This window comes from Dromiciops gliroides, chromosome 5, assembly GCF_019393635.1.
Source record: "Dromiciops gliroides isolate mDroGli1 chromosome 5, mDroGli1.pri, whole genome shotgun sequence".
Classification (NCBI taxonomy): Eukaryota; Metazoa; Chordata; class Mammalia; order Microbiotheria; family Microbiotheriidae; genus Dromiciops; species Dromiciops gliroides.
Genome location: NC_057865.1, coordinates 8,173,306 through 8,200,814, shown reverse-complemented (window position 1 = coordinate 8,200,814; position 27,509 = coordinate 8,173,306). Strand labels below are relative to the sequence as shown.

Genomic DNA, 27,509 nt, shown 5'->3' with positions numbered 1-27,509 from the left:
GAGACCCCTTTATACTTTGTGAATATCTGTGGAAGTCTTGGGCTCTCCATCTGGTGTCCCCATGGCCAGTTCCATGTTTGCATTTGTACACTGTCTCTGTGATACCTCTCACACAGTTTCTTGAACATAGGTCATCACGGGAAACATTCTCGAGTTTATTCCTACCCACCACACATCTCCATCAAGTATAGTTCCATTAATAGACTGGCTCTATTGTCCAAAGGAAAACCTAACTGTGGAAAGGCTCATAAATAATAGGTTGGCTACTATTCAATGAATTCTTTGGTCATGGCAAAGAGGAAATTAATGTTTATAAATAGCCCTTAGCTTTGTGCCCTATAAGAAAACATGATAATTCTTCTGTCAAATGAAATCAGATGTGGTCAGAGGAAAGTAATATTTTATCTCATTCTTAAATCCTGGCCCTGAGTGCAAGTGAATACATGGGGTGGGAAAATGAGGCAACTATATAGATAATTTCTTATATGGGTGTTTTGGAGGAACATATTCTGACATGAATTATAATCTATTTGAATAATGGCCTTTGTGAACTTTGACAAGTTGTCCTCTGGACACGATCCTGACCCTATCATGCACTATTCTGCCTCCAGGGATGTCAGAAGGAAGAAAAAAATACTCTAAGTCTGGCATGGTGAATAGAGATCATGGGATTGTAGATTTGGTGTTGCAAGAGACCTTAGAGGTTATTGCTTCTTATCCCTTTATTTCACAGATGAGGAAATTGCACCCTAGAAAAGGAGAAGTATCACACCGCCAATATAGGAAATGATATACAAATGTATGCTATCCAGACTCCAAATCCTATGGTTTATCCAAGATAAAACATTACCTCTCTGAGCTGCTTACAGAGTCAGGAAGAAGGCTTAGGTTCTTATCTTGTTTCTGATGCATACTATCTGTTTAACTCTAGGCAAATTGCTTAACTACTCAATGCCCCTAGATAACTCTCAAATATATATATACATGGTTGAAGAGAGTTTTCTCACTAGGAATTTCCTGCACAGTGAAATGACAAACACAAACCACCACTACCACAACTACCAACATTACCACCATCACCACTACCACCAACAACAACCCAAACAAAAGAAAACAAAATAAAACAAGGAAATTATTATTGGAACTTTTGGAAAGAAAGGTTCTCCTCTGCTCAGCAGAACTGACCTTCAAGCCCTGGTTCATTGTTATCCTTCTATAATTCAGTCATGTTCAACTCTTCATGACTCAGAGGACCATAGTGTGCCAAGCCCTTCTATCCTCCACTATCTCTAAAAGTGTGTCCAAGATCGTTTGTTGTTTTCATGATACCATCAATCCATCTCATTCTCTCCTGTCACCCTTTCCTTTTGCCTTCAATCTTTTTCCAAATCACTTCTTTCCAATGAATATTTGAGCTACAGATTCAGTATTTGATGTTCTTATAAATAGCTTGAATTAATTTCTTTAAGTATTTGCTGATTTGATCTGCTGCTGTGAGAAGGACTTTCAAAATTCTTTTCCTTCACCACAATTTGAAAGCACTGATTCTGCATCACTCAGCTTTCCTTATAGTCCAACACTCACACATACATTGCTACTAGAAAAACCATAGCATTGACTATACGGACCTTTGTTGGCGAGGTGCTGTCTCTGCTTTTTAGTATGCAGTCTAGATTTGTCATAGCTTTCCTTTCAGAAAGCAAGTGTCTTTTAATTTCATTAAAATAGTCACCATCTACAATGATCTTTGAGCCCAAGACTATAAATTCTGAGCATCACAGAGCTAGTAAGTTTTGAGGATCAATTTGAACTCATGAAGATGAGTCTTCCTGATTCCTAAGCCAAAGATTTATCCCTTGTGTGACCCAGCTTCCCTAAGCCTTGGTTTAAAGGACCTTTAAAAAGGGTTCTCTCCCTTCATATCTTTGTAATTATGTTCAGAAAGTAACTTCTTTATTCTTTATGAGGAAAAAAGCCCTATCAATTGTTGTTGTTGTTATTTAAGAGTCATTGTTCTGGATGTTTTAGAGATTATATTCTTTATTCCACAGGAGTCTGCCACATAGAAAAGACATCTTTCTGTGCCCTTTTACCTTCCTTCCCAAATAATTTTACTTCTAAATGGATGGAAAAGCTACAATGATGTTCACATTTAATATCTTTCATTTGTTTTTTTACATTTGTGGTTCTAAATTGGGATTTTTTTGTTGGTAATGCTTGACCTTTATAGCTAGGCTGTTTGGCTGGTGAGAGAGGTTATTTGGAATTGACACAAGGATCTAGGTCAGTCCTGCCCACCCATGTTTGGGGATGTCGCAAATATGAAAACTCTGTGAGTTTTGCCAGCAGTTTTTATTCATTCTCATTCTCTCTGTCTCTGTTTCTGTTTCTCTGTCTCTGTGTGTCTCTGTGTGTCTCTCTTTCTCTCTCCATGTAAAGTATGTTGGCCTTGGTTAGTGAAGAGGTCATTGATAGTCTGGAATAGACAATCATTGACCTTGCAACTAATCTCCCCCTCCCCCCCCAGTAGCAAAGGAGGGTGAGTGAGGAGATGCTTTCATTAATCTAGTAATTTAATGACATTGCATGTAATCTGCTCTGACTTTCAGATTCCCAGGAAGGAAATTACAAGTCAGAAGTAAATAGTAAGCCCAGGAAGGAGAGGACAGCCTTCACCAAGGAGCAGATCCGGGAGCTTGAGGCAGAATTTGCTCATCATAACTACCTAACCAGACTGAGGAGATATGAGATTGCAGTGAACTTGGATCTCACGGAAAGGCAGGTGAGGATGATGCTAGAATTCATTTTTCTTTTAAAATCAATTTGCCTTTAAAGCTGTTCTGGCTTTCCCAATAAAGATTTTCCCCATTACAGTTTATATCAAAAAGTAACTTGAAATAGAAGATGGAGTGCTTGGCACAAACAGGAAAACAAGTTCAAATTCCACCTTTGATATTTGTCATTTGAATAACCATGGAGAAGTCACTTCAATGCCTTTTTTGCTTGTAATTTTATCCCCAGTTCTTAGCATGTTCTTTGATACATAGTCAGCACTTAATCAAGTGCTTTTTCACCTCATCTGCAAAAATGGAAGTGGTAGGTATTCTCTTTTCCCAGGCTTGTTAGGAACCTCTAATTTTATCATGTACATAGAACACATTGGCAAACTTGAAATTCAAAGGCAATATAGGAATGTGAGCTATGACCATTTTGGAAATTTCATATGTCCCTCATTCTCAGTGAGCTATCCAACTGGAAGTCTTTGTGTGCTATCCATGGGGCATTTTTGGGTAAAATGAGATATGGGATCATCAACAGAAATTCACCTCTAGAAAGTGAATTCAAAGTTTTAACTAGCATGGACAAAGTAAAAAAAAAATCCAGACTACTCTTGGCTAACCAGTGAATGAATCAAAGAAGTGTGTTTTCCCTGCAAGTACAATGACTTTCAAATTGTTTTTAATCTTGAGGACTGGAAAATCCAACATCATAGAGCATAAGACTGATACAAAGTAATATTTTATATCACTCAAATTATTTTTATTGTTTCTTTCCTATCTTCCTTCCAGAAAATATCCTTCTTTTCTCTTTTCCCTAGGGAGTCATCCCATGTAACAAAGAATGGCAGAGGTGGGGAGAGAGAGTAAGGGAAAAAGGGAAGGAGAGAGAGAGAGAGAGAGAGAGAGAAAGAGAGAGAGAGAGAGAGAGAGAGAGAGAGAGAGAGAGAGAGAGAAAAGCAACTTAGTAAAACTAGCCAATTTATCACCAATGTCTGAGAGTATATGTAGTGTCCCATATGGTTAGTTCCCCCCTCTACAAGAAAGGGTGGTGGGGATTTTCTTATTTTTTGTTTTATTTCAGGGTCAGGCTTGTTGTTGTTGTTGTTTTTAGCATTGTACAATATACAGTGTCTTTATTTTCTTTTTTAGAGGGGCTGGACTTTTCACTTAGATTGCTATAGGCATTCTATATATTGTTTCCTCTACTTCCTCCATATGGTGTTTCTTCTGCTCTCCCCATCTGCATCAGTTTATTGAAGTCTTTGTGAGGGATCTCTGAATTATTCAGATGCATAATTTCTTATCACTTTGCACCATTTTGAGAGTGAAGGTATTTATGGATGTACACTGGGACAGATACCTACTTTCAAATATATGAAAGCAGCAAGTGGGTAGTACTAGAATCATCAGCTATGAAGAGTGAGCAGGTGATGAGTAAGTAAATACCATTATTTCACTCTCTAGATTTGTAAGAGAGAAGGGTAGGAGAAATATTGAAGAAAAGCTTCGAGGATGGCATGGTCAAGCTAAGTTTTCTTATATTTAATTTAATTTTAATTTTATTTCCCTTTTTATTATATAGAAGCCATAAGCACATGCATGTGTAGGGTGCATGGGAAGATCAAATATAGAGAGAAACACTTATGTATTCTATTTTCAGCATTTAAAATTTGCGATGGGTTCGACTGGTTTTGCTAAATTGTCAAAGAAGTACATGAGACAGGAAAAAAGTTTAAGAACTCCTTGTAATTAGGTGATGTGTGGAAACCTAGAGAGATTTTGAAATTTCAAATAAGGGAAACAAAGACACTTTTGACCCAAGGCTTTGGTCTTATCATGGTGATGGGAAGTGAAGTCATTGGAAGAGTGGAGATAGTAGGGTGCTGTTGGGTCTATGAGGAGAGAGGACCAGGCATTGTGGAGAGCATGATGAGAAGTCAGTGAGAGGTCATTCATACTTCTGTTTATCTTGCCAGCCTTGTTTTTGAATTTGGCTTGAGCAACCTACTGTACTTTGGACATCCCGATTTTCTCTTTTCACTGTGAATTCAGAACCTCTGTTTTAGCCCAAACACTTAATGACATCCGTTGCTCCAGGAAACATTTGGCAAATTCTAAGAGAACAGTGTGTTCTCAGCATGAAGTGCATTGTGGTGGGGAGTTGGACTGGGAAGCAGAATGGGGAAATGGAAGAATTTCCCAGGTCTCCTTTCCAAAGTAAGGACTTGGTTGGACTTAGAAATAGCCTGATTGAATAAAGAGACACATAGTGAACTAGAATAAGCCCATACAGCTGGCTTGCCAAAGAGAAATCATCCATTTGAACCTCAGTGTCTTCCTTTGTAAAATGGGAGTCATAATGACTTCCATGCCTCAAGGAATAATGTGGGAAGTAGACCAGATAATGTATGGGAAGTATTAGAGAGACCCATACTTCTGAGGATGTCATCCAGCAATGAGTTCATATGCAATTAAAAATAAATTTCAGATAAAAGTATAAACTCATTGATACTTATTGAATCTTTAAATTATTTAATTTATTTAAATTATCTTGCTCTGTTGTAGTATTATGACTAATCAGAAGATAACTATAATGAGCCTTTGTTCTTACCAGGCAGAATAGACAGTAAATGTGCCTTTTCTATTTCTAATAATTTTCAGATCCTTTTATGAACATCAACTTTTATGTTATAAGGTCTATAAGGCCAATGTGTGGATATGTGTGTATATGTATATATGTATATTTAACTTCATTGGAGTACTTATAGACAACTATATCTTACCCACTCCTAAAATCTTGTATTCTCAGAACCCCAATCTCAGGACTGGGTAAGGATTACAGAGACATTGAATCCATCCTATGCCTGAGAACAAACACATTATGAAGCATATCCAGGGTGACCACCCCTAGTTTCTTCAGCTGTCCTTCACAGGGCATGATCTCAAGCTCCTTCATCATCTTAGTTGCCTGTTACCATTTGGGGATTCTTAAATTTATATATATTATTATTAAAAAAGGCTTCTAGAATTAAGCACATTATACCACATGAGGTCTGACGAAAGAAGAGGACAATGGGACCTTCACTCCCCTTGTTATCTCTCTTGCTCTGACCTCTGTTCCATTCTTTTTGTTTTTGTTTGTTGTTTTTTGTGTGTGTGTGTGTGAGAAAATTGGGGTTAAGTGTTCCATTCTTAAAGCAGGAAGATGTAGCCCATTCGTTCCAGGTGACTTAAAGTTCTAAAGAATAGAGATGTTCTTTTTTTTATTTCCTTACTCAGCTTGGGTGTCATCTTCCAATTTTCCATTTTGTGTCTTGACCTTTCCAGGTCTATGATCATTTACCTTGAAAGAGAAAACAGATGCAGAATAAGAGTTAGACACCTCTGTTTTCTCCCTGCCATCTGTTTTTGCCATTTTACTCACTCTCAATAGTGTTTCTATGCTATATTTGATCTTTCCTTTGCCTCCTCCTGTGAGGCTGAACTCTCATCTTGTCTTTGTCCACATGCACTTTCTTTGTGGAGGGCTTCCCATACACCGGAAGGTATATACACAGGGTGTGGCCACACACATCTATCCTAGGAAAAATCTTCTTACTGTGGGTCGCAATCCCATATGGAGTGGCGTAACTGAATGTGGGGATTGCAAACAATAAAAGGTTATGTATGTTCCTGTAAGAGGAATCTCAAACATTTTCTGCAGGAAGCCTTCCCTGTTCTCTCTAAGTGACTGTACCTTCCTTTCCCAACCACCTTGTATTTAACTATTTGTGTTTATTCACATGGCCTGGAACATAGTAGACACAATAAATGTTTAATGACTGATTATACCCACAGACATATAGACATATATTGGATTGTGTATGTATACATATACACACATACTATATATGTGTATATAAATGTGTATGTCTTTGGAGAGAGAGAAACAGAGAGACACAGAGAGAGAGACAGAGACAGAGAGACATAGACAGAGAGACATAGACAGAGACAAAGAGAGAGACAGAGAGACAGAGACAGAGAAGGGGGCAGAGACAGAGACAGAGAGACAGAGAGAGAGAGACAGAGACCAAGACAGAGAGAGAGACTGACACAGAGACAGAGACAGACAGGAAAGGAGAGAAGGAGGAGAGGAGGAGAAGGAGCAAGGTGGGGGGAAGAGAAATTTGTCTTCTCCATTCTTGTATAAGCTCTTTGTGAGTAAGGATGCTTTTCATTCTTTTTAACTTCTATCTCCAGCACTCAGTAGAGTGTCCAGTACAAATTAAGTGCTTCATCAACACTTGTTTTAAGGTTTTCAAGGTCCATGTGGCATATATTATCTCATTGATTATCAATAGCACCTAAGATATACGAGTCAGCGTGCAGTGGTGGATAGAATGTTGGATTTGGTTCTTAGCCATCTTTGACACCAGCTGCACCTTGGACAAGTCACTGGATTTCTCTTCTCTAAGACAATAAGTTTTTGACATTTTACACTCTCATGCCCCAGATGTATTGAAAGAAAGAAGATATGGAGGGCTTTTTTCCTTCCATTTTTTGTAAATTCATCTTCTCTTACTATATTAGACAACAATCCACATGGGCATTTAGTGCCCAGCAGAGCTGAATACATTCTGTTCTACAGTGGGCATCAGCATGCATCTGGTTTATTTTTATTTTTAAGTGAGAGGGGAAAAAAGGGAAATGCACATCAATGGCCTGGTATGAAGATACTGATTTCCACAGGAAGTGTGACCATGTTTTATGTCACAATTGGGGGAAATAACAAATTTGGACTGTGCCTCTATCCAGTTGTAAGGAGGATGGGATACCATCCCCTGGGCCATTTGCCAGGAATAAAGTCAGAGTCCTGAGCTTGCTTGCCCAGGGAAAGACTGCTGTTATCTGTAGCGATTAAGGCCTTTCCCACTTCTTGGCAAAGGTGCAACTTTGCTCCTTCGAAACAGCCCTGGAAATGCTTGTGTGAAGTCTCTGAAGCCAGTTTGGATTTGTCTGTCTTCCTTACTGCTTGCCTTCTTAAGAAATGGTCTGATTATCGGGTAAACTTCATCTCTTGTTAGGCTGTATTATTATCCATTAAGAAAGGGCTCTATGAGGAAGAGGGACAATTGGGGAACTAAGAAGAAAGGGGTAGACCTTTTCTTCCCCAAATTCTCCTCTTCTTCCTTCCACTCCTAAATATCATTATTCTTTTCTTTCATCCTCCAATATAATTTCACATAAAGAGAAAATGGAAGCTCTGAGGGCATGATGTAATGGATAGACAACTGAAAATCTCTGCTCTGCTACCTACTACCTGTACAGTCTTGGGCAAGTCACTTGAATTCCATGTCTTGGTTTCCTCATTTTTAAAATGAGGGGAATCAACTCTTTGACCTCTAAAATCCCTTTATTCTTTAAATCCATGATTCAGTTTGGTGTAAGGAGAAATCCTTAAGATTTAGATTCTCAGCTACAGCTAAACTTTTGCCCTGTTCCCTGCAGGTCACAGTGGGCATGTAAGTCAAATGACTTCACATGCACCTAGCGGAATACTTAGCACAAAGTAGGCATTTTAATTGTATTGAAGTCATCAAGATGCCAATTACACAATTCAAATGGTAGATGCCATGTCTCCTGTACTCTAACCAGTGTCCCCATAGTCTTCTTCAACTAAGACCCTAGTGTGCCAGGATCTTAACAGTTAATCTTTGCCTTATCTTGCCTGTATTCATGACTCCATGCTATGTCCTGGCTATCTCCACAGCATGCTGACATATATGTGTCCCTTGTTAATTCCCTTTCCAGCTCAGCTTTATATCTTTTCTTTCCCCATTAGAATTTTAGCACTTTGAGAGCAGCGATTATCTTGTTTGCTTGTATTTGTATCTTCAGCACTTAGCAAAGTATCTGGAATACATGTTCATTCAATCATCTATTCTTCTACCATCAATCTATCAATCTATCATCTACACTCCTCTCTTCCTTCCTTCCTTCCTTCCTTCCTTCCTTCCTTCCTTCCTTCCTTCCTTCCTTCCTTCCTTCCTTCCTTCCTTCCTTCCTTCCTTCCATCCTTCCTTTCTTCTGTGAGATTAAAATTGGATATTAGATCATAAATCTCCCCTACTTAACCTTTCCCTTAATTTATCTCCCAGACTAGTAAATGGAAGAACCTTCTGGTTTTCTAGATAGAACCTTTATTGTATGGTAGCCACAAGGTGATTGGTGAATTCCAGGTCTTTTCAGTGCCTTTCAAAAGTCAAAACAAAACAAAAACAAAAAGGATTAAAAAAAATAGGTATAGGGTAGGTAAAGGGTGGGGGAAATTGAGGTGGGCCAGAAAACTAGGCCATGTGCTTCAGTGCTTTACCTGTAGAAGGAAATGCTTGTTAAATTTTAAGGTATTTAAGCTGCTAGAGTTTGGGGTATGCCACATTGTTTTAAGTGGTTCCCCAATTCTCTGCATGCCAAAGTGGCAAGGGTTTCTGAATTGTCATTGATCTTTCTAATGCTGTCATAATGTTCTTTATGGTAGAAAATATGGAGTTCTCTAGCATCAGTTTTGTCTGTGCCACTGATTTTCAATAAAGGCTGATTTAATTGATGAACCACCTGATGCTGCTTAGCAAATGCTACAATTGTATCATTTCCTCCCCACTTTCCAAATTTCTTTAATTCATCAACATATTCTTCAAAAGGGGAGTCATTTACCCTAAAAGACTCAAACTCTTGTCTATGGTTAATCATAAGAAGCAGCTTCTTGTCTGTGTCTGAGATGATGTTGATTAGAAGGATAAGAAAGTAGAAATACAATACAAATCGTCTTAAGTCTAGGCTTAGTCTATATTCTGTATAAAACTCACCAAAACCCAAGGCCACTTTTGGGGAGAGAGACCGAGTCAAGCGCGTGCTGTTAACCGAGAGCCGGGCCGAGTCAAACTCCAGTCCGCGTCTGTCTGTGCAGCGCAGCCAGGAGACCAGCGGAGCAGGAAAAAGCTCCCACTTCCATTCTCTCCTTGCCTTTTAAGCTCGCACCCCGGAAGTCAGAAGTCAAGTGCTCAGCAGGCAATGCTGTTGGTCTCCTCCCCAAAAGGGTGGTCCTAAAAAATCCCCAAAACTGGCGTCTCTCCATTATCTAACCGACTGTTAAAACTTTTTACCACATTCCCCCCTTTTGTTCCTCAAGAAACAAAATATTTCCTTGATGGAACAGTAAAAAGAATATAATAACTATTGCTAACTAATAATATGTGAACAACAATGTAGAAAAGGAAGAGAGGAAAGTTTTGTCCAGAGGGGCGATTTTTTTTTTGTCCTCATGAACTGACGCTTTGACATTAGTCTTGCAAAGGGAGAACCTCTGCAGAGAGTACATGTTACAGATAGTGTATATTATAACAGAAAGGAGATAGTAAAAAACTAGCAAAACATATAAAGTCTCTGAGTTCTCTTGTCTTCTTGAAGTGGTAAGATGTCATCAGGAGGAAACTGGATTCTGGTCTGGAAAACTGGATTCTGGACTCTGGTCTGGAAAGCTGGATTATCTTCTTTAACTGTTTGAATTGCTGTATTTTTTACTAAACCTTAGCATAGCATTGTCGATGATCAAATTAATAAATTCCATTACACTTCCTTCCTTCCTTCTTTCCTTCCTCCCTCCCTCCCTCCCTCCCTCCCTTCCTTCCTTCCTTCCTTCCTTCCTTCCTTCCTTCCTTCCTTCCTTCCTTGCTTCCTTCTTCCTCCCCCTTTCTTGTTTCCTCAATGATTATAAATCAGCAAGCATTCATAAGAACCTACTATGTGCCTGGAACACAGTAGGTCAGTGTCTAGCACTGGTCACTAAAAAAGGAAGAAAAGAAGAGCCCCTTGAACACCAACTGGACAAATCCCTCAGACTTTAGAGTCCTAGGCTTTAGAGAAATGCTTTTTGTGTGGTAAAGAAAGAGGTTTCAGCATCAAATGGAGGATCTTGAAGATGTTTGACCTCACCCTGATGTTTTAGGCAGAAGAGGGCTGGTAGTGTGGACTCCTGCCATTCCAGGTTCCTGTCCCACATGACCCATTCCTAGCTTCCCCTTTCAGGCACAGCTCCTTATTGTCACTGGCAGCTGACTTTAGAGCACTTTGAAGAGCTGGTCTCTGGGCTCATTGGTTCTTTGCTATGTGCAAGCCTCACAAACTCACCCTTGGTTTAGACGCTATCCAGATAATAACAAAACATGCTCATCAAACCATCCCATCTGCTGTGGGATAAAGAGAGGAAGCAGCTGCTTCATGGTAGAAGAGGTGGCGAAGGGCCAGTTTTATAGGATGGAGATGCCCAATATAGAAAGGATGAAAAGTCTTTCCACCTCACAAGATCTTCTTTTTCCCCCTTTCTCACCAAGCTAATCAAAGAAGCAATGTGGCAGCCTCGTAAAACAGCTCTGGTTACTGGAATAAACAGAGCCATGTCACGTAGCCTCTGCCAACAAAACTGGAAAAATATCACCTAGTCAGATCATATTCCATTAATGGAAATGAGAGGGCTTAGATTGTATTGTTTCCTCATAAATCATTGTGTGGCCCTGAGCCAACTGTTTGCAGAATAGCCATCCATTTTTGGATGGCAAACACAGGATGATTCCTTCTTCTTGCCTTTTTTTTTTTTTTGGTCCCAAATAACCAATAGTTTTGCAGGGTTCTATCTATCAAGTCACATGATCATTTGCTCTGAGATCTTTATCAGGGCGGCTTGGTTTCCTTGGTCAGATCTGGTTAATGATTGACATGTGCATCCAGCATTAGATGCTTGGTAAAAGCTTGTGAAATGGAATGGAGTTTATAGCCTAGTCAGACTGAGAATAGGATCATGGAGATAGAGTTGGAAGGGAGATATAGTGAAACTTACCTAGGACCGAAATGAACCTTATCAGGCATCTTGTCCTGCTCTGTTGTTACAGACGAGGAAAGTAAGGTATAGGGAGGATAAGGGTCACTCCCAGGGTTACCTGGGAAGTAGGTATGAGAGGTAGGATTTAAACCCATGGCTTCAGGCCTCAAGTCCAGTGTTGTACATGCATTACACATAGTGACTTTCAATAATACTATGAACCCCACCCCACCCTCTGCCACACACAGAGGGCAATATCAGCAAATCACTGAGAGGATCTTTGCAAGCAAAGACTTATCTGCCCTGAAAGCTAACTCCACGTTTTCCTTTTTGCATTAGTCTCCAGTCGCATGATACTTTCCTGTCATTCACAAGGGGCTCTAGAAAAGGTTTCTAAATAGCAACAGAGACTATTTTGGAGCATATGTGTGTATGTAAATATAGGTTGATGTAGATATAGTCTGCATATACACAAATATAATGTGCATGTGTATACAGGCAGTATGCACACATGTATGTGTAAATAATGTCTATATCCATGTGTACACATAATGGATGTATGCATATGTGAACATATATATAGACATGCATAAATATATACACTGTGTCTGTATGTATGTGACTTTGGCCTAATCATATAACCTCTGAGTACCCTAGTCCAGAGCTGTCAAACATACTCAAAACACTTCCTGGTGTATCTGAACCAGATTAAAATGTAATTGGGAAATATTTTACAAAAAATTTAAAAAGCAATAGAACATAAATAACCCTAATTTCTGGTTTTCTAAGCCAATGTGTGACCACGGGGTACAGTTTTGTGACCCCCATTTCCAACATTGCTGTAGCCAACTCTTAATGAATTTCAGAGAAATCGCTGACCTACATTGGTAGAGGGAATTCCTCACTGGGGACTTCTCTGTACCATTGAAATTGTAGTTCCATTCCCTAGCTCCCTATTTAGTCATCTGGCTATCCATTAATCTTTATCTGTCTCTACTGACACTTTTTATAATCTGTATCTGTATCATTCCTTCTCTTTCTATTTATCTATTCACGTATTTGTCTCTCTCATCTTTTTATCATTCTACCTTTCCATCTACCCATACACATGTAGACATAGATAGAACTAAGAATATATAGAGGCATGCAAACATATCACACTACTTATTACATATATCAAATCATTTCTATTTTCTAAACTTGTCTATATACATTATTTCATGAGTATACATGCATGTGCAGTCACACATATCTGTCTGCTCATAAACACATGTGTATAGGTCTAATGCATACATGCACATTCCATAACCATAGTGACACATGGGTAATCATTCAGGGACCCAATGTGTTCCATACAGCATAATGAGCAATGAAGCCTATTTATACTGTATGGATTGTATATTACCCATAACTTCAATTATAAAATCAGAGCTGTTTTCTACTTAGGAAATATCTTCAACTCTGGATGTAGTAAAATATGTTTATGGAACTATAAACCTTTTTATGCACAATTCAAGGGAAACATTAGCTTTGTTTTTAAAACTACCTCTTAATAGCACCCACAAAATACTAAAAGGGATAGCAATGAGCCAGGTCCACATACTCTGCCTTTATATATTGCTCCCAAAAATAGGAACTAGAAAATACTGCAGGAGGCTGAATATAACTCAGTATTTGCACAGCCTTAAGGCATGTTCACACTTCATACTTTACACATCAGGCAATTCTTGTGGAGTTTTCCTTTTCTCCATCAATTGGGCTCGTTACCTGAGTCACAGGTTACAGCAAGTGAGGAAAGTACTTTGTGAACTAAAAAAGTCCAAATGATTAGGATAAGGACGATGCCAGTCATTGTTGTTATCTCACTTTTCCAGCCTCTTTCAGACACTAATGTTAACTTATCTTAATAACTGAAGGCAGGAGAAGATAGTCTAAAATGTTCCATTCCCACCTAGCTAAGAAGACTCACAGCCATCGACAATCAACAAATTGAGCAACAGTAGCCAAAAACTAGAATTACTTACTGTCACTTACTTTTCATTTAACTTTTGGCCATTATCCTCTTTAGGGACCGTTAGCACCTCAAAGGGCCATTTGCCAGAGGTCAGGGATACCAGAGGCACCAGAGAGAGAGGCAAGCTTGGCATTTCAGGGAGCAGTAGGTCAGATGAAAGATCAAGTGAGAAAGGATGGACTGACCTTATTCAAGTTTGAATGTGTTTCCTGTCAAAGTCATCCAGCTTTTAAAATGAAGAAGTAACTCTTGGACTAATGATTTGACTTTTTTTAATAAAGAATTTTACGTAGAATAATGGCAAATTTAACTTCAAGACTCATTCTGGAATTCACGGAAAGTGATGAATTCCTTCCTGGGATACGTAGGTGAAATTTCCTTTAGTTAAAAGTGAGCAGTAATTTCAGTGTTTTCTTTTTCCCTTTTTTCTCCTCCCTATATTGAAAAAAAAGATAGCAAATTCTAGATAGAGAAAGCAAAGAATTTACAATATGATAGCAATTATAGCCTATGTGGTAGAAATAAAGGAATGATGAGGAACAATCTTGCTGATGGGAATCATTGTATTATTAAAGGACTCCAAGTGAACATGAAATCTAATTGACTTCCTCCATTTGGCATCCCCTCTGCTGCCCCAGTGTTGCCCACTTCCTATAAGTGAATGCTTGCCCAGTCTATATCTCTGGAGAGCAGAATAAAATAGCTTCTCTTTTTTCTTTTTCCTTTTTGGTGAGACAATTGAGGTTAAGTGACTTGCCCAGGGTCACACAGCTAGTCCATCAGAATGTCCTTTGGAGCACTGAGTTGTCCTTTCTATGGGTTGCTTATACCCAAAGTGGCAGGAGCAGAAGGGCTGGGGGAGCCTTTGGTTTCTTTGCAGACAAGAATTGCATCAATTGCTATTCTAACTCTAGGGAGCTTTGAACAGGCACTGTTATAGACAGGTTTTCTACTCAGGGTTGGGCTGGTTGGCCTCTGAGTTTCCTTTACAGCTCTGGTGCCCTGGCCTCCAGGAAGCTTCTTGGGCTCCCCCCAGTCACTAATCTTCTCTCCCTACTCAAATGGTCTCATGTTTACATATCTTTGTTATAGTTGATAGATGACCAGCCCCATAGCCAAGAAGACCCGAGTTCAAGTCTTGACAGTGATTCCTCTTGAATCTTTGACTCTGGGTCAGTCACCTCTACTCAGGTGACAGTGTGATTTTCCTAAATCCCAGGTCTGATCATATCCCCCCTCCCCACATTTAATAAACTCCAGTGTCTCCATATCATCTCCACGATCAAATAGAAAAAAAACTATCATTCAAAGGCCTTTATAGCCCATTCCCCATCACATACTTTGCCAGCCTTCTTATACCTGACACTCCCCTCCACTTCCCTATGCCAGTGCAATGATTAATAATAACAACTTTTAAATAGCACTCAGTGTGGGCCTGGCACTATATTAAGCACTTTATAAATATGATACCATTTAATTTGATCTTCACAACCACCATAGGAAATAGGTACTGTTAGAATCTACATTTTACAGATGAGAAAACTGAGGCAGACAGAGATGTATTGAGTTGCCCAGGGTCACAAGGCATGTAAGTGTCTGAGCCTGGCTATTCACTCAGGTTTTCTTGATTTCAGACCCTTGTGCTCTCACTACTGAGTTAGGCATCACCAAGCAGCTTCCACTCCTTACTGGAGAATATCAAAGGGGAGAAGAGCCCAGGACCTGGGCATGGGACGGGGCTGAGGTTTGAATCCCACCTCAGATACTTACTGGTTGTGTGGCCGCACCCTTAGAAGCCTCAGTTTCCTCAATTTTATCCTCAGGAAATAAATCTCTAAAGTCTCAATGTAACAGACTACTGTGAGGCTCTAGCCAGATGACCCTTGGCATGTACTTGATCATTGTCAATCCCTTGGAGAAATTCAAGGGCAAGAGCATTCTATTTGCCCTGTTTTTGTATCTAGAGCCTGAGCTGGGCCGTGGGCTTCAGATGGGCTTCATCAGAGAGTGATGGTCAATCAACACAGTGGTCAGATCTATCTAAATATTTCCTCACCAAGCTATCCATCAGTCGTGTCCCCAATACCCAGTTCCATGCACTTAGTTGGTGCCTAATAAATGCTTGTTGACTACTTGGCTGTTTGATGCCTCAGCTGTAGGCTTCTCACTGTTGCTGTCCTTGGACACTTTGATTGATGATATAATCAGGGTGAGAACTCCTCATCCTGGTCCTCCCAGAAGGGGGCAGTGACTCTAAGACAAGAAAGGGAAACCGAAGCTGTCGATGTTGGCTTTGGCTGAATTCAGACATCCAACTCGGTTTAGTTCAGCAGACACTCCTTAGGCCCAAATGCTAAAAGTTTCATTTTTTGTGATCTTGGCCTGCGGTTCCTCAGTGTTGGGAGCCACCCACATGGAAACCTCTCTACCCCACTGCTCCCCACCCCACACAGGTGGCTCAGAGAGGCTTGCCAGGTCACAGGGATGGTAGGAGCCAGAGGAGGGTCTTGAGCCCAGAATGCCTGTCCTCTATTTTATTGATTGCTCCACGTCTAAAACATTGACTGTACAGAAACAATCCTCATTCCCTCTGACAGTTCATGTGTGTATCAATATGTAGACACATGTGCACATTGTGTTCTTCTGTCCCATTGGAATGGAAACTTCTCCATGCTTTGTTTTATCTTTCAATCAGCCATTAAACACTTGTGAAGCACCTATCATGTGCCAAGCACTGTGCTCAGTGCTGGGGATACATAAAATGTCAAAAGACAAAACCTACCCTCCAGGAGTAGCCGGAACCCAGCAAGTACTGGGACTGGCACATAGTAGGCAACATATAGATGGTAGCTATTTTTATTATTGTCATCATCATCATCATTAGGAGGTAGGGGAGGAAGAAAAGGAGGAGGAGGAGGAGGAGGAGGGGAGAAGGGGGAAAGGAGGAGGGGAAGGAGCCAGGGAGAAACAGCGGGGGGAGGAGGTGATGGTATTTATGCTGTGTCTTGAAGGAAGAGAAAGAGGGCATTGCAGATGGTGGGGGGATGACTAATGAAAAGGCAGGGAGAGATTTTGAACCATATATAGCACTACTGAGATTCTATTCAGGCATCGTATTTTAAATGACTTAATATGTATGACACAGTGAATTTTAAAGATACAGAGATTATTTACTATCTCACATTTTCCTCTCCTTTAATATTTCTATGAAGGGGGTGATGTCATTTCTGCTTCCAATATAAATCATGTAAAGAAATCATCCACAGAGAGCTTCTCTCAGCAGCACAGTTCCCAAGGAGATGTTCAATACAGGGTCATATATCCCTTAACTAATTTAAATAACAGTCTAGTCATCAGCTTGAGGGATATGAATGCAAAACAAGTCATTAAAAAAGGAAACGGAAGTAGGGTATTTGTGCCAATGAGCAGATGTTCTAAATAGTGCTATCCATCCTTGGGAATCCCAGTCTGATATGGGAAAGCAGGCTTGCAGAGTGGTCTCACGTCAGGAGGTTTCTGCTATTGGCTGAATTTTGAACTTCAAGGAAAGTCCCTTTTCCTCTCTGGGCCCAGTTTACCATCTGTAAATTGGAGCCCAGAAGGTCTTTGAGGGCCCTGTCAGAGCTCATTTCTGTTTTCTGATTCTAGTCCCTGTTTTCCATGTTAATTCAAGTCAAACCCCATTTATGAAGTGCTTATTGTGTGCCTGGTACTGTGCTATGAAGTAAGGATACAAAGAAAGTCAAGAACAATGCCTGCCCTCAAGAAGCTCCTGTTCTCATGGGGGAGATGACATGTGAACAACTATGTGATTATAAGACATATGTGCACAGGGTCAATGGGAGGTAATCTCAGAAGGAAGGTCCGAGCATTATAGGGGTCTAGGAGAGGCCTTTTGTTAAAGGTAAGATTTTTGCTGAGACCCGAAGGAAGCCAGGGTGGCAGGATGTGGGGATGAGGAAGGAGAGAATTCCAGGCATGGGGAGAAACAATGGTAACAGTCAGGATATGGACTGTCTTGTTCAAGAACAGTAAGGGGGGCATTGGATCCTGGAGACCATGGAGGAGTATAAATTATAAAAAGGCTGGGAAGATAGAAAGGGGTCAGGTTGTAAAGGCCTTTGAAGGTCAAACAAAGGATTTCACATTTGATCCTGGAGGTAATAGGGAGCCACTGGAGTCTATTGAATAGGGGAGTAACAAGGTCAAACATTTGCTTTAGGCCAACTACTGACTTGACTTGACAATCACTTGACACTGACTTGAGGCAGGTAGACCCATTCAGTGGCTATTGCAACAGTCAAGGTATTAGGGGATGAAGACCTGTTCCAAGATAGTGGAAGTGTCAGAGGAGAGAAGATGTACATGGGAGATGCTGCAAACAGCATTGATGAAACTTAGCACCAGATTGGACATATGGGGATGAAAGATTTTGATGTTGGGTATGATGATGAGGTTTAGAGCTTCAATGACTCAGAGAATTGCAGAGCCTTCAACAGAGGAAGGGAACGTAGAAAGAGAGGGGTGATTTAGAGGAGAGCTAATGAGTCCAGTTTCCATTGTGATGAGCTTTAAGATGTCTATGGAACATCCAGTGTGAGATGTCTACTGGGTAGATGGAGATGCAGGATGCGAGGTCAGGAAAGAGGCTAGAGTTGAATAGATTGATCTGGGATGTATTTGCATAATGGAAATAACTGAAATAACTGGTAAGATTAGTAGGTGAAGTCATATAGAGGGCAAAAGGAAGAGTAATCAGGCAGGACCGAGATGAAGACCCAGAAGAGGAAGCTGAAGGCTGGTCATATGGGAGGAGCAAAGCCAGAAGAGCATGATGTCACAGAAACTTGGAGAGAAGAGAACACCAAAGAGATGTCATTGTACCTGGGACTACATTGTGTTACAGACACTCTGTCATTGTCCACTATGAAGAGGGAATCATTTTTCAAAAAATAGGGATACTGCAGCATAAGCAACAATATAATTAAGTTTTGCTTTTATTTTGATCACTAACAGATCAAAAAGAAAGTCTTTTCTTTTGACTTGTGAATTGGCCACATATGCTGTCTATATACTTTGAAAAGACAATAAAATTTCAAAATCATCCCTTCACTGTTGTCCCACAGCAGAGCTTGAGAAAGGAAAATACTCCAGTTTCCCCAGGTAGAGATTTATCATCCTCTCCAGCTTTGAGAATAGTTGTGCCTTTAGAAACATTCTCGGACAGGAATGGAATTGGCTAGCAGGAAGCTGAGGCCCTAAGCTTGCAGCTTTGAAATTTATACAATCAGTCAACAAACATTACCTGAATTCCTACTGTGTGTCAGCCACTGTGCTAGAATCCATGGCTACAGACACAAAATCAAACATCCTTCGGAGGGCTTCTATTGGTCAAGACTATGTTTCATGGGGTGGCTAGGTGGTACAGTAGATAGAACACTGGCCCTGGAGTCAGGAATACCTGAGTTCAAATCCGGCCTCAGACACTTGACACTTACTAGCTGTGTGACCCTGGGCAAGTCACTTAACCCCCATTGCCCTGCAAAAAAACAAAAACAAAAACAAAAAAATCCAACAAAACCAAACCAAACAAAAAAAGACTATGTTTGATGCTGGGTTATCTGGCTCACCCTGTAGGGCCATGAGTTCTTCCCTCTGTTTCACCAAGCTACAGGACCACTAGTAGAAGTTGTGAGATAGCAGATCCAGATGGGGGTGGGCAGAAGTAGCAACCCTAAATCATTGATTAAATATGTCCCAGGTTCCTAGAAGAGAGCCAGAAGGGACTTTAGGACTCATCTCGAAACAGCCTCACAGAGTTCAGGCTCCAAGAAGAAGGGATCTAAGTGACAAACCCATTCCACCCCTGCCTGGCTGCAGCCCAGGCAATCATTCTGCCTTTGCTTGAAGGCTTCCCTAATGGAGATCTGCCAATTTGGCAGAGGGTCTGTTCTACTTCAGATCCCATGCGGTCCCAGGTATGGTCCCTAGACAGGCACCACAGAAGCGATCTGGCCCTGTTGAAACTGATACAGCAACATACGTTAATTATCTAGTACTAGGAACTTGGGCTTAAAATTAATGAAAAATAATGAAAGGAAGTCATTGTCTAATATTTGGAATTTGGGATTGAAAAAATAATAATGAAATAGCTCCTTCATGAGATGATATTTATAAAGTGTTTAAAAGCACAGTGTCTGGCATGTAGTAGGCATTTAATAAATGCCTATTCTCCCTTCTCTTTCCTTTAAAGGGAACCACACTAGGAAATAGGGGGTAGGAGTAGGCAGGAAGTGACAACACACAAGTACTGAAAAAAGCTTCAAAGTAATGTCAAGCAAGAGGGAGTATTAATCACTGAAGAGTGCTTGAGAGCACTCTGCTTGGTGGATAATCGAAAACTGCTATTTGATGGGAAGAAAACTGAGACCCTGCAAAGGATTAAGGAAGTAAAGCCACACCTGCTTCATTTCAAATTTAGTGCTCTTTCCCCAACAATATTTAGGAGTTTTGCTCACTCCTTAAGACAGTGGAAGCATCTTTCTCATAGAGCGTTTCAAACCAAAATTCTGCCATTCCCTGAAAAGTTAAAATCTGTTTTGTCTAATGCCTTCCATTCCATGAGGATCCTGGATAAACACAGCAAGTCTTCTTTGCTGAAAATTGTGTGGTGGTGTTATCTGATACTGACACAAGAAGTGACATCACCATCATTTGTTGTGGATAGCTCTTTGTACAGACTTTTGGGGTGGCTAGAGAAAACTCCCTGGGTTCCCATTCCTTGGTTCTCTCTCCTTCCCCCTTCCATCGTCCCATTTACTGCCCTGTTTTAATAAAGACTTTCCATTCTGTGCATTCAGAATCCACCTCAGAAAGGACAATACAAGTCATTAATTGAGATGATGTTGGAATTCACAAGTCTTCCCCTTTCTTCCCTGTTTCTCCCACATGCCAGGCTCAAGTTTCTACACCTCCTTTTTCCTTCCCTATTATTCATTCTTTACAAATTCCAAGGCAAGTTCATTTTTCAGATATTTGTATCTGATCCCTAGAGGAAATCCTGCTCGAAAGGTCTTTCTCATGTTAGAGTCACTAGATAAACATCCAGCAGGTTTCAGGCTCATATTTTTGGATACCAGCTGTGGGCAGAGAGAGAGGTTTTTTTCTTAAGTTTCTTAAGCCAGTAATGAAAATGGACAAACCATTTTATAGTAAGTGCAATGAGATAGGAAGGGATAGTTTGTGTGTGTGTGTGTGTGTGTGTGAAATCACCACTATACTCAGCTACTTCTTTAACATGGGATGGGCCATTTTGCAGACGGATATAATCCACATAGGGGAAAAAAAGGAAATGAGTGTAGATTTTAAAAATGAAAAATATAAATTGTGGCTTGGCTGGTCAGTTCTTCACATATTCCTGCCAAGATCCCACTGATTTAATTGAAAGGACTTTCTTTTAGACCTGAGTGTTGGTGAGGATGGTGTTTTGTGTGTTCATCCCCTCTGGGGTTTCCGTGTAGAAAATGCCCCCTCGAGGATTCTGGGAAATCCAGATGTCTCCCTCTTACAAATGTGGAAATGGACACTGAGAAATAGGAACATTTGCTTAAGTTTCCATGGAAAGACTGAAGTAGAGCCAAGAGTGAAACCCTTTTCCAGCAAAAAATAAAAAATAAAAAATCCAAGACAATGTTAAATGCCATTGGAAGAACATAATTATATTGGATCTAGCTTTTCCATTATCTGTAAAGAAGCAGGAAACTCATATCCTTTTTTCCCTCCCTCTTTTCTCTCTCCCTCCCTTCTTCTCTCTCTCCCTCCCTCCTTATTTCTTTCTCTCTCCCTCTTTGTTGTCCTTTTCTCCTCTCTCCCCCTCTTCTTCTCTCCCTCCCTCCTCTCTCCCTCTCCTCTTTCTCCCTCCCTCTCTCTCTCTCTCTCTCTCTCTCTCTCTCTCTCACACACACACACACACACACACACACACACACATCCTGATTTTATTATTAACCCCCAGTGCATGATACAAACCCAGGCTCAATGCTTCCTTCCATGGGTTTTTGCTGCATAATTTTGGGGAAAGTCAAAAGCATTGTTTAGTTGTGATGGAGTTACTAGAAGAGTGGCTAATATCTGGGCATGGTTGGGTATTGTTTAGTGTTGTCACCTGAAGACCCAGGGCAACAAAAGGAAAGCTCAGGAAGGGGCAGTGGTACGTGAGGCCAGGCAGGGCTGGGGAGACTTTTCTGGCTTGAAACCACATGTGACAGTTGAGACTGCTCAACATTGGGCCTGTTTAGTGTTTACTGAAGGGAGGCTTAAAATACTGCTTATCCTCATCTGGTTCATGGAATTCCCAACTGGCATGACCCAAGTGCACATGCACAAGTCTGGTATGTTAGAGAAATGTTCATGCTCACAACCCAGGGATGGCTGAACCAAATAGAAGGTAAAATGCAGTTTCATTTGGCTTTGTTTGTTTTGGGGCCTTAAATGTACTGAGGTTGGGAAGTCCTGGTATGAACCCTCTTCTCTGATGTAGGTGAGCACCCAGGGAGGAACTATGGCACGGTGTCTAATAAGGACAACATGGAATTAGGAGGAAGAACTCTATTCAAGGCTTGCCCTTGTTTAATTCTATAGACTTGACTGCAAAGAGGAAATTGGATTGAATTTGTGAATTTTCGTTCCCCACTTTGGTACTTTGTAGCTGCAGGAAAGAGGTTTAATCTGTCCAGGTCTTCATTTCCTCATCTATAAAGCCAGGGGGTTGGATTAGATGACCCCAGATCTAAATATATGATCCTGAAATCCCATGGGCCCAGATGATTCTACTGGCTCCCCAGTTACAAAATGTGAACCAAACTCGATTTTCCATCATTCTCTTGACCAAGATGTAGTTTTCCTAGAGATTGGCAGCGGCATAGCAGGAGGTAATAGCAGCCGGGTGAGGGAGGACCCAAGCCTTCTGTCTGTGCTTTCTCTTGCAGGGTCCTGCCTCCCCCATGACTTCTGCACAGGATTATCAAGCTTACCTTGGCGGTAATCATGCTTTAGTCTTCTCCATGTTTTCTGGGGTACAGTGACACTGGCCTACTTACTGACTGTTCCTCACACAAAACCCTCTGGCTCTACAGACATGTTGCGTTTTCTCAGGATGTCTCCCATGCTTGACATTCTCTACCTTCTCATCTCCCTCTCCCGGCTTCCTGGGCTACCTTTCAGCCTCAGCTAAAGCATCACCTACTCTGAGAATTTTTTCTGGGTCCCCTTCCTCTTGGTACCTTTCCTGGGCTGATTCCCTGATTTGCAGGGTGTGTAGTTTGCAGGTTGTCTCCTCAATTAGATTGCAAGCTCTTTGAGGGCAGAGACTGGGTTTTGCCTTTCTTTGTATCCCAACCTTGTTAATCATAACTTTGTTATAAGCCCAGTAGAGAAGACAGAGCATTATCAGAAATAATTCCTGCCTGCCCCTGGGCAGTGAGGAGGCAGGCACGTGGAGAAGTAGCTAATGCCACAGACCACACAAGGTCTGCTCCTCATGCATGATCCAGGCAATGAATGGGCTCTGGAGCAGATCACAGGACCAGTGGCCAGTGAAGGTGAGTAGAGAAAGCTGTAACTAGGAGAGGCACTAGGGGCTTTACCCCAAGACCACAAAGATAATAAATACATTGTGAAATTTTAAGAAGCAGTCTATTAGTAGTATAGACACAACTAGTTATTAATTAGAAACTTAGCATTCAATTAGCAAGAATAATGAGATAAAATAGGAAGGTAGGGCTCAGTGGATAGATTGTTGGAGCTGGAAAGGAAGAACCACATTCAAATCCTACTTGAGATGCTTAACCCTGGAAAGTCACTTAACCTGTATAATGGTGATAATAATTGCACCAAGTGAGGGTTGTTGGGAGAAGAAAATGCGATAATATTTGTAAAGTGCTTTGCAAACTTTAAAACACTGAATAAGTACTGGACATTATTCTATTGTCTCCCTCTGACTTAGAGGAATATGTCTTAATAACATATCATTTTCAGATTATTAATTAGAAAGCAGAATTCAGGGTTGCTTTTACTGATTTCCCTGGACACCAACATTGCTAGCTATAGCCCTGGAGTGAAGGCTGTAGGACATGTGCTGGTTATGGAGGATCAGTAAGATTTGGATAGGCAGTTCTATGGAGTATCAATAGTCTCTTTTCCCCTTTCTGTGTGGTTTAAAGAAGGAGTTGGGTTTGTTTCTAATACCTGACAGTGCCTGGTATACACTAGCTGCTTCAGAAGAGGTTTTAGCAGAAGTTGTGTGGGCCTTGTGACCACTCACTAATTGTATCACTGTACCCCATTTGATAAGAAAATATTTGAAGAATTCATAGAACACAAAGTTTACAACAATTGGGACAGGGTCGAAAGTGACAATCTGGACCCCATACTAAATCTGACAGCATAGCTGTCTGCCTTTCACATACTGAATTTTGCCTCACAAGGCATCCCCTCTTGAACCCCAAAGTACTGGTCTAAATAATTGTAGCAAGACATAATTTTCATTTCTCTTTTTACATAAACAATTTGTTATATTTTTATATCACTTTCATTTTCCATTTTAGATCTTCTCCCTTCCCCTCCCAGATATCCATCACTAATGGCAAATACTAAAAAGGGGGGAGGGGAATTCCTGCACTTCTGAAAAATTAGAACAAGGTAGTCTCCCATTATATGCTGTGTTGTAGGTACATACCCATACGCCCATCCCCAAAAAGAAAAAAAAAAACAAATAGGAGGAAGTACTTTCTCAAGCCTCTTCTTTGGTGCTAAACCAAGTCATTATACTTTTTTTTTTCATTATTGAGTTTTAGTTTTTTTTTTTCTATTTCTCTTGCAGTAGTCATCACCGAAATTCTTTTTCTCATTCTGCTTCTGTCACTTTTCAATATTTTATAGACATCTTCTCATTTATCTCTGCATTGCACATATTCATCCTTTGGCAAGAAGGTCACATTCCAATGAATTAATGTGCCACAACTTGTTTAGCCATTTCTGGCTAAATGGACATTGACTTTGCTTTCTGTTCTTTGCCGCTAAAAATATTATTTATCTGGTGCATATGGGACTTTGACCTCTAGGGGTATATACCAAGCATTGGGATCTCTGTGTCAGAGCAGATGATCCTTTGGGTAATTTTCTTCACATCAAAAATTGATTCCCAAAATTGTATGATTTCAAAGCTGCATCTGCAGTACCTTAGTGTTCCTGTTTTTCCCCAGCATGTCCCCAGCATTGACTATTCATATCTTTTAGCATGTTTGCCAATTTGTAGGATGTAAGGTCAAATCTCAGGGTGGTTTCTATCTGTATTTCTTTCATTATTAGGAACGTAGAACTTTTCTTTTCATTTGGCTGTTAATTGTTAATATACTTTGAACACTTGTCTATTAGAGAACAACCTTTGGCCCTGTATATTTTGCTTAGTTTTCTTTATGTTGTCTCTATATCTTAAATATCTTAAACATCTTAAACATTTTTCCAGAGATATTTGACACAGAGGGTTCAGTCCCAGTCAATCACTTCCTTTCTTATTCTAGTGTAATTACTTTTGTTTATGCAAAACCTTTTTGATTTGATGTAATTGAGATGATTTATTTTATCTTTGGCTTACAAAATTCATGAGCTCCTGTTACAGGAATGAATTCACATTCAATGCAAGTAGTTTAGGTGTGAATTCACCTCTCTTTTACCTGAAGACATAGCTAATAAGTGTGGTTCTGTGTATGTTTAATGAAAATATCTTAAATATTCATTTAAAATTTATAGTGGTATATACAACATAATTTCCTTTCCATTTATTGACAGAAGAATGTTAACTCAGGGCTTAACCTTTTTTACTTTCTCCTCCACTCTCTTTTTCTTCTGTTTGTTTTTCAAGGTGAAAGTCTGGTTCCAAAACAGGAGGATGAAATGGAAGCGAGTAAAAGGAGGCCAGCAAGGGGCAGCTGCCCGGGAAAAGGAACTGGTGAATGTGAAAAAGGGGACCCTGCTGCCTTCAGAGCTCTCCGGCATTGGGGCCACTGGCCTGCAGCACACAGGGGACTCATTAGCCAATGATGACAGCCATGATAGCGACCACAGCTCTGAGCATGCTCACTTATGATACCAAGCGCGGGATGCACTGAGCGAGCGCCGTTCTCAGGAAAGAAATGCTAGCATGGCGAGCCTTACTTACCCAGACATGGTTTACAGAGGGAGAAGACAATGGCAATGAGCATTGGCTTTCTGAGAGTCAGCCTTCTTTCACTTGCACCTCTTGAGCTATAGAGGACTGACAAGTGCCACTTCTCTCCAAGGGGTCCCCACAGTGATGATGCTGAAGATGGACTTGCTTGGAACATTCCGCACTCGTAGGCCATGCCTTGGACAATGGGCAGGCCTTTGTTTGCTTAGCTTGCACTGAAAAATAAATTGCTATTGAGAGCAACATAGGAGACATTTTATCCTGAACAGTCCCAGGGCCCCGACTCACTGTTTAGTGGATAAGAAATGTATAACTTTGTATATATTTACCTTAAGGCATTTTCCTGTCTTCACTAACTTTTGCAAAGCATTCATATTAGCTGATGGCAATAGACACTCCTAATGCCAATCTTCATTTTGTCTCCCTGTCTGTTTTCTTGTTCCAAAGACAGTGTACATGCTAACATGTGTTCTTTCCAGTAGAAGAAGATGGAGTAGAAGAGATGGATGGAACACACACTTCTTTGTACCACAGACAAAACAAATCTTCTGTTGCATTTACTATCAACTGCTGCTAATAGGGTATTATAAACCTTACCTAGCTCCTCAATTTTTCTATCTTATAGCTTGAAAAAATAATTTTTAAGGATCATAAAAGTCAATCATCTTTAAGAAGAGTTTGTATGCCAACTATTGTCCAGCGTCATCTCTATAAAATATTAGGTATTGCTTCCACAATGGGCAATATGCCAATTCACCAGAAAAGGTTGTTTTTATGTTGTTTTTCAATATGGCATTGAATGGCAATAAATAAATTGTAAATCAAAGTTGGTAGTTGGTAGTTCAGAAATGGTCTCTAGCTTAAGTTCATGTTAATAAACCTACATAATGTTTCATATGTATGTACATATAAAACACCAAAGCCTTAACAGAAAACATGATTGTAATTAGCAAGAAAAGTTTAATAAATGATCCTTTTTAAAACAATGGCATTTCTGTGATTTCTTAAGAATATGTAAAAACCTCATGTCAACTGTTGAGCAGTTAGAAAAAATCCTACTCTTCGAATTTGAAGTAAAATAAACCAGTTTCTGTCAAACTAAATTTTTCTTCTGGGATGAAACTGTTTCATTTTGCCTTCATTCACTCCAGAAATTCACATCTCATAGGAGAAAAAAAATATGCATCAAGTAAATGAAGATAGTTTAAAACAATGAAGGCACATTTCAATATTCTCTATGGTCCTATGGATTCTATAGGTTTAAGTTGGTTTTGCTTCATGGAACTTTTTTTTAAAGTGCATGGGAAAATATGCCATTGGATTTTTTGGTCATAGTGTGAAAAAGAACATGACTTCATTTCTCTCTCTCTCTTTTTAAATCAATGGAAGACAAAATTATTTGCCTGCCTTCAATGGAGTAGATATCAGGAGACAATTCTATGTGAAAAAAATAAACTCTATCATCTCACTGGCATCATCACTAGTGCTGAACTTCTAGTTAGGGAATTAGAACATAGATATCAGAGAAAGCAAAGAGTTCCTTGAGTCCATGTCATGCCCTTCCTAGTTGCTTATGACTGCTTAATGAGTATTTTACTTTTCATCATCACTTTTTAATCTGTTTGTTTTTCCCTG

General features: G+C 40.2%; 1 protein-coding gene across 1 annotated transcript in view; it reads left to right on the top strand.

The window, feature by feature from the left end:
* The window catches only part of MEOX2 (mesenchyme homeobox 2), an 89,755-nt gene extending 62,917 nt beyond the window's left edge, over positions 1 to 26,838 (top strand). Inside the window, exons 2-3 of the mRNA XM_043965219.1 lie at positions 2,610 to 2,782; positions 25,569 to 26,838. Coding sequence (XP_043821154.1) covers positions 2,610 to 2,782; positions 25,569 to 25,793 — 398 coding nt within the window. The 3' untranslated portion in view covers positions 25,794 to 26,838. The remainder of the gene's footprint in view (positions 1 to 2,609; positions 2,783 to 25,568) is intronic.
* The last annotated feature ends 671 nt before the right edge of the window (positions 26,839 to 27,509 follow it).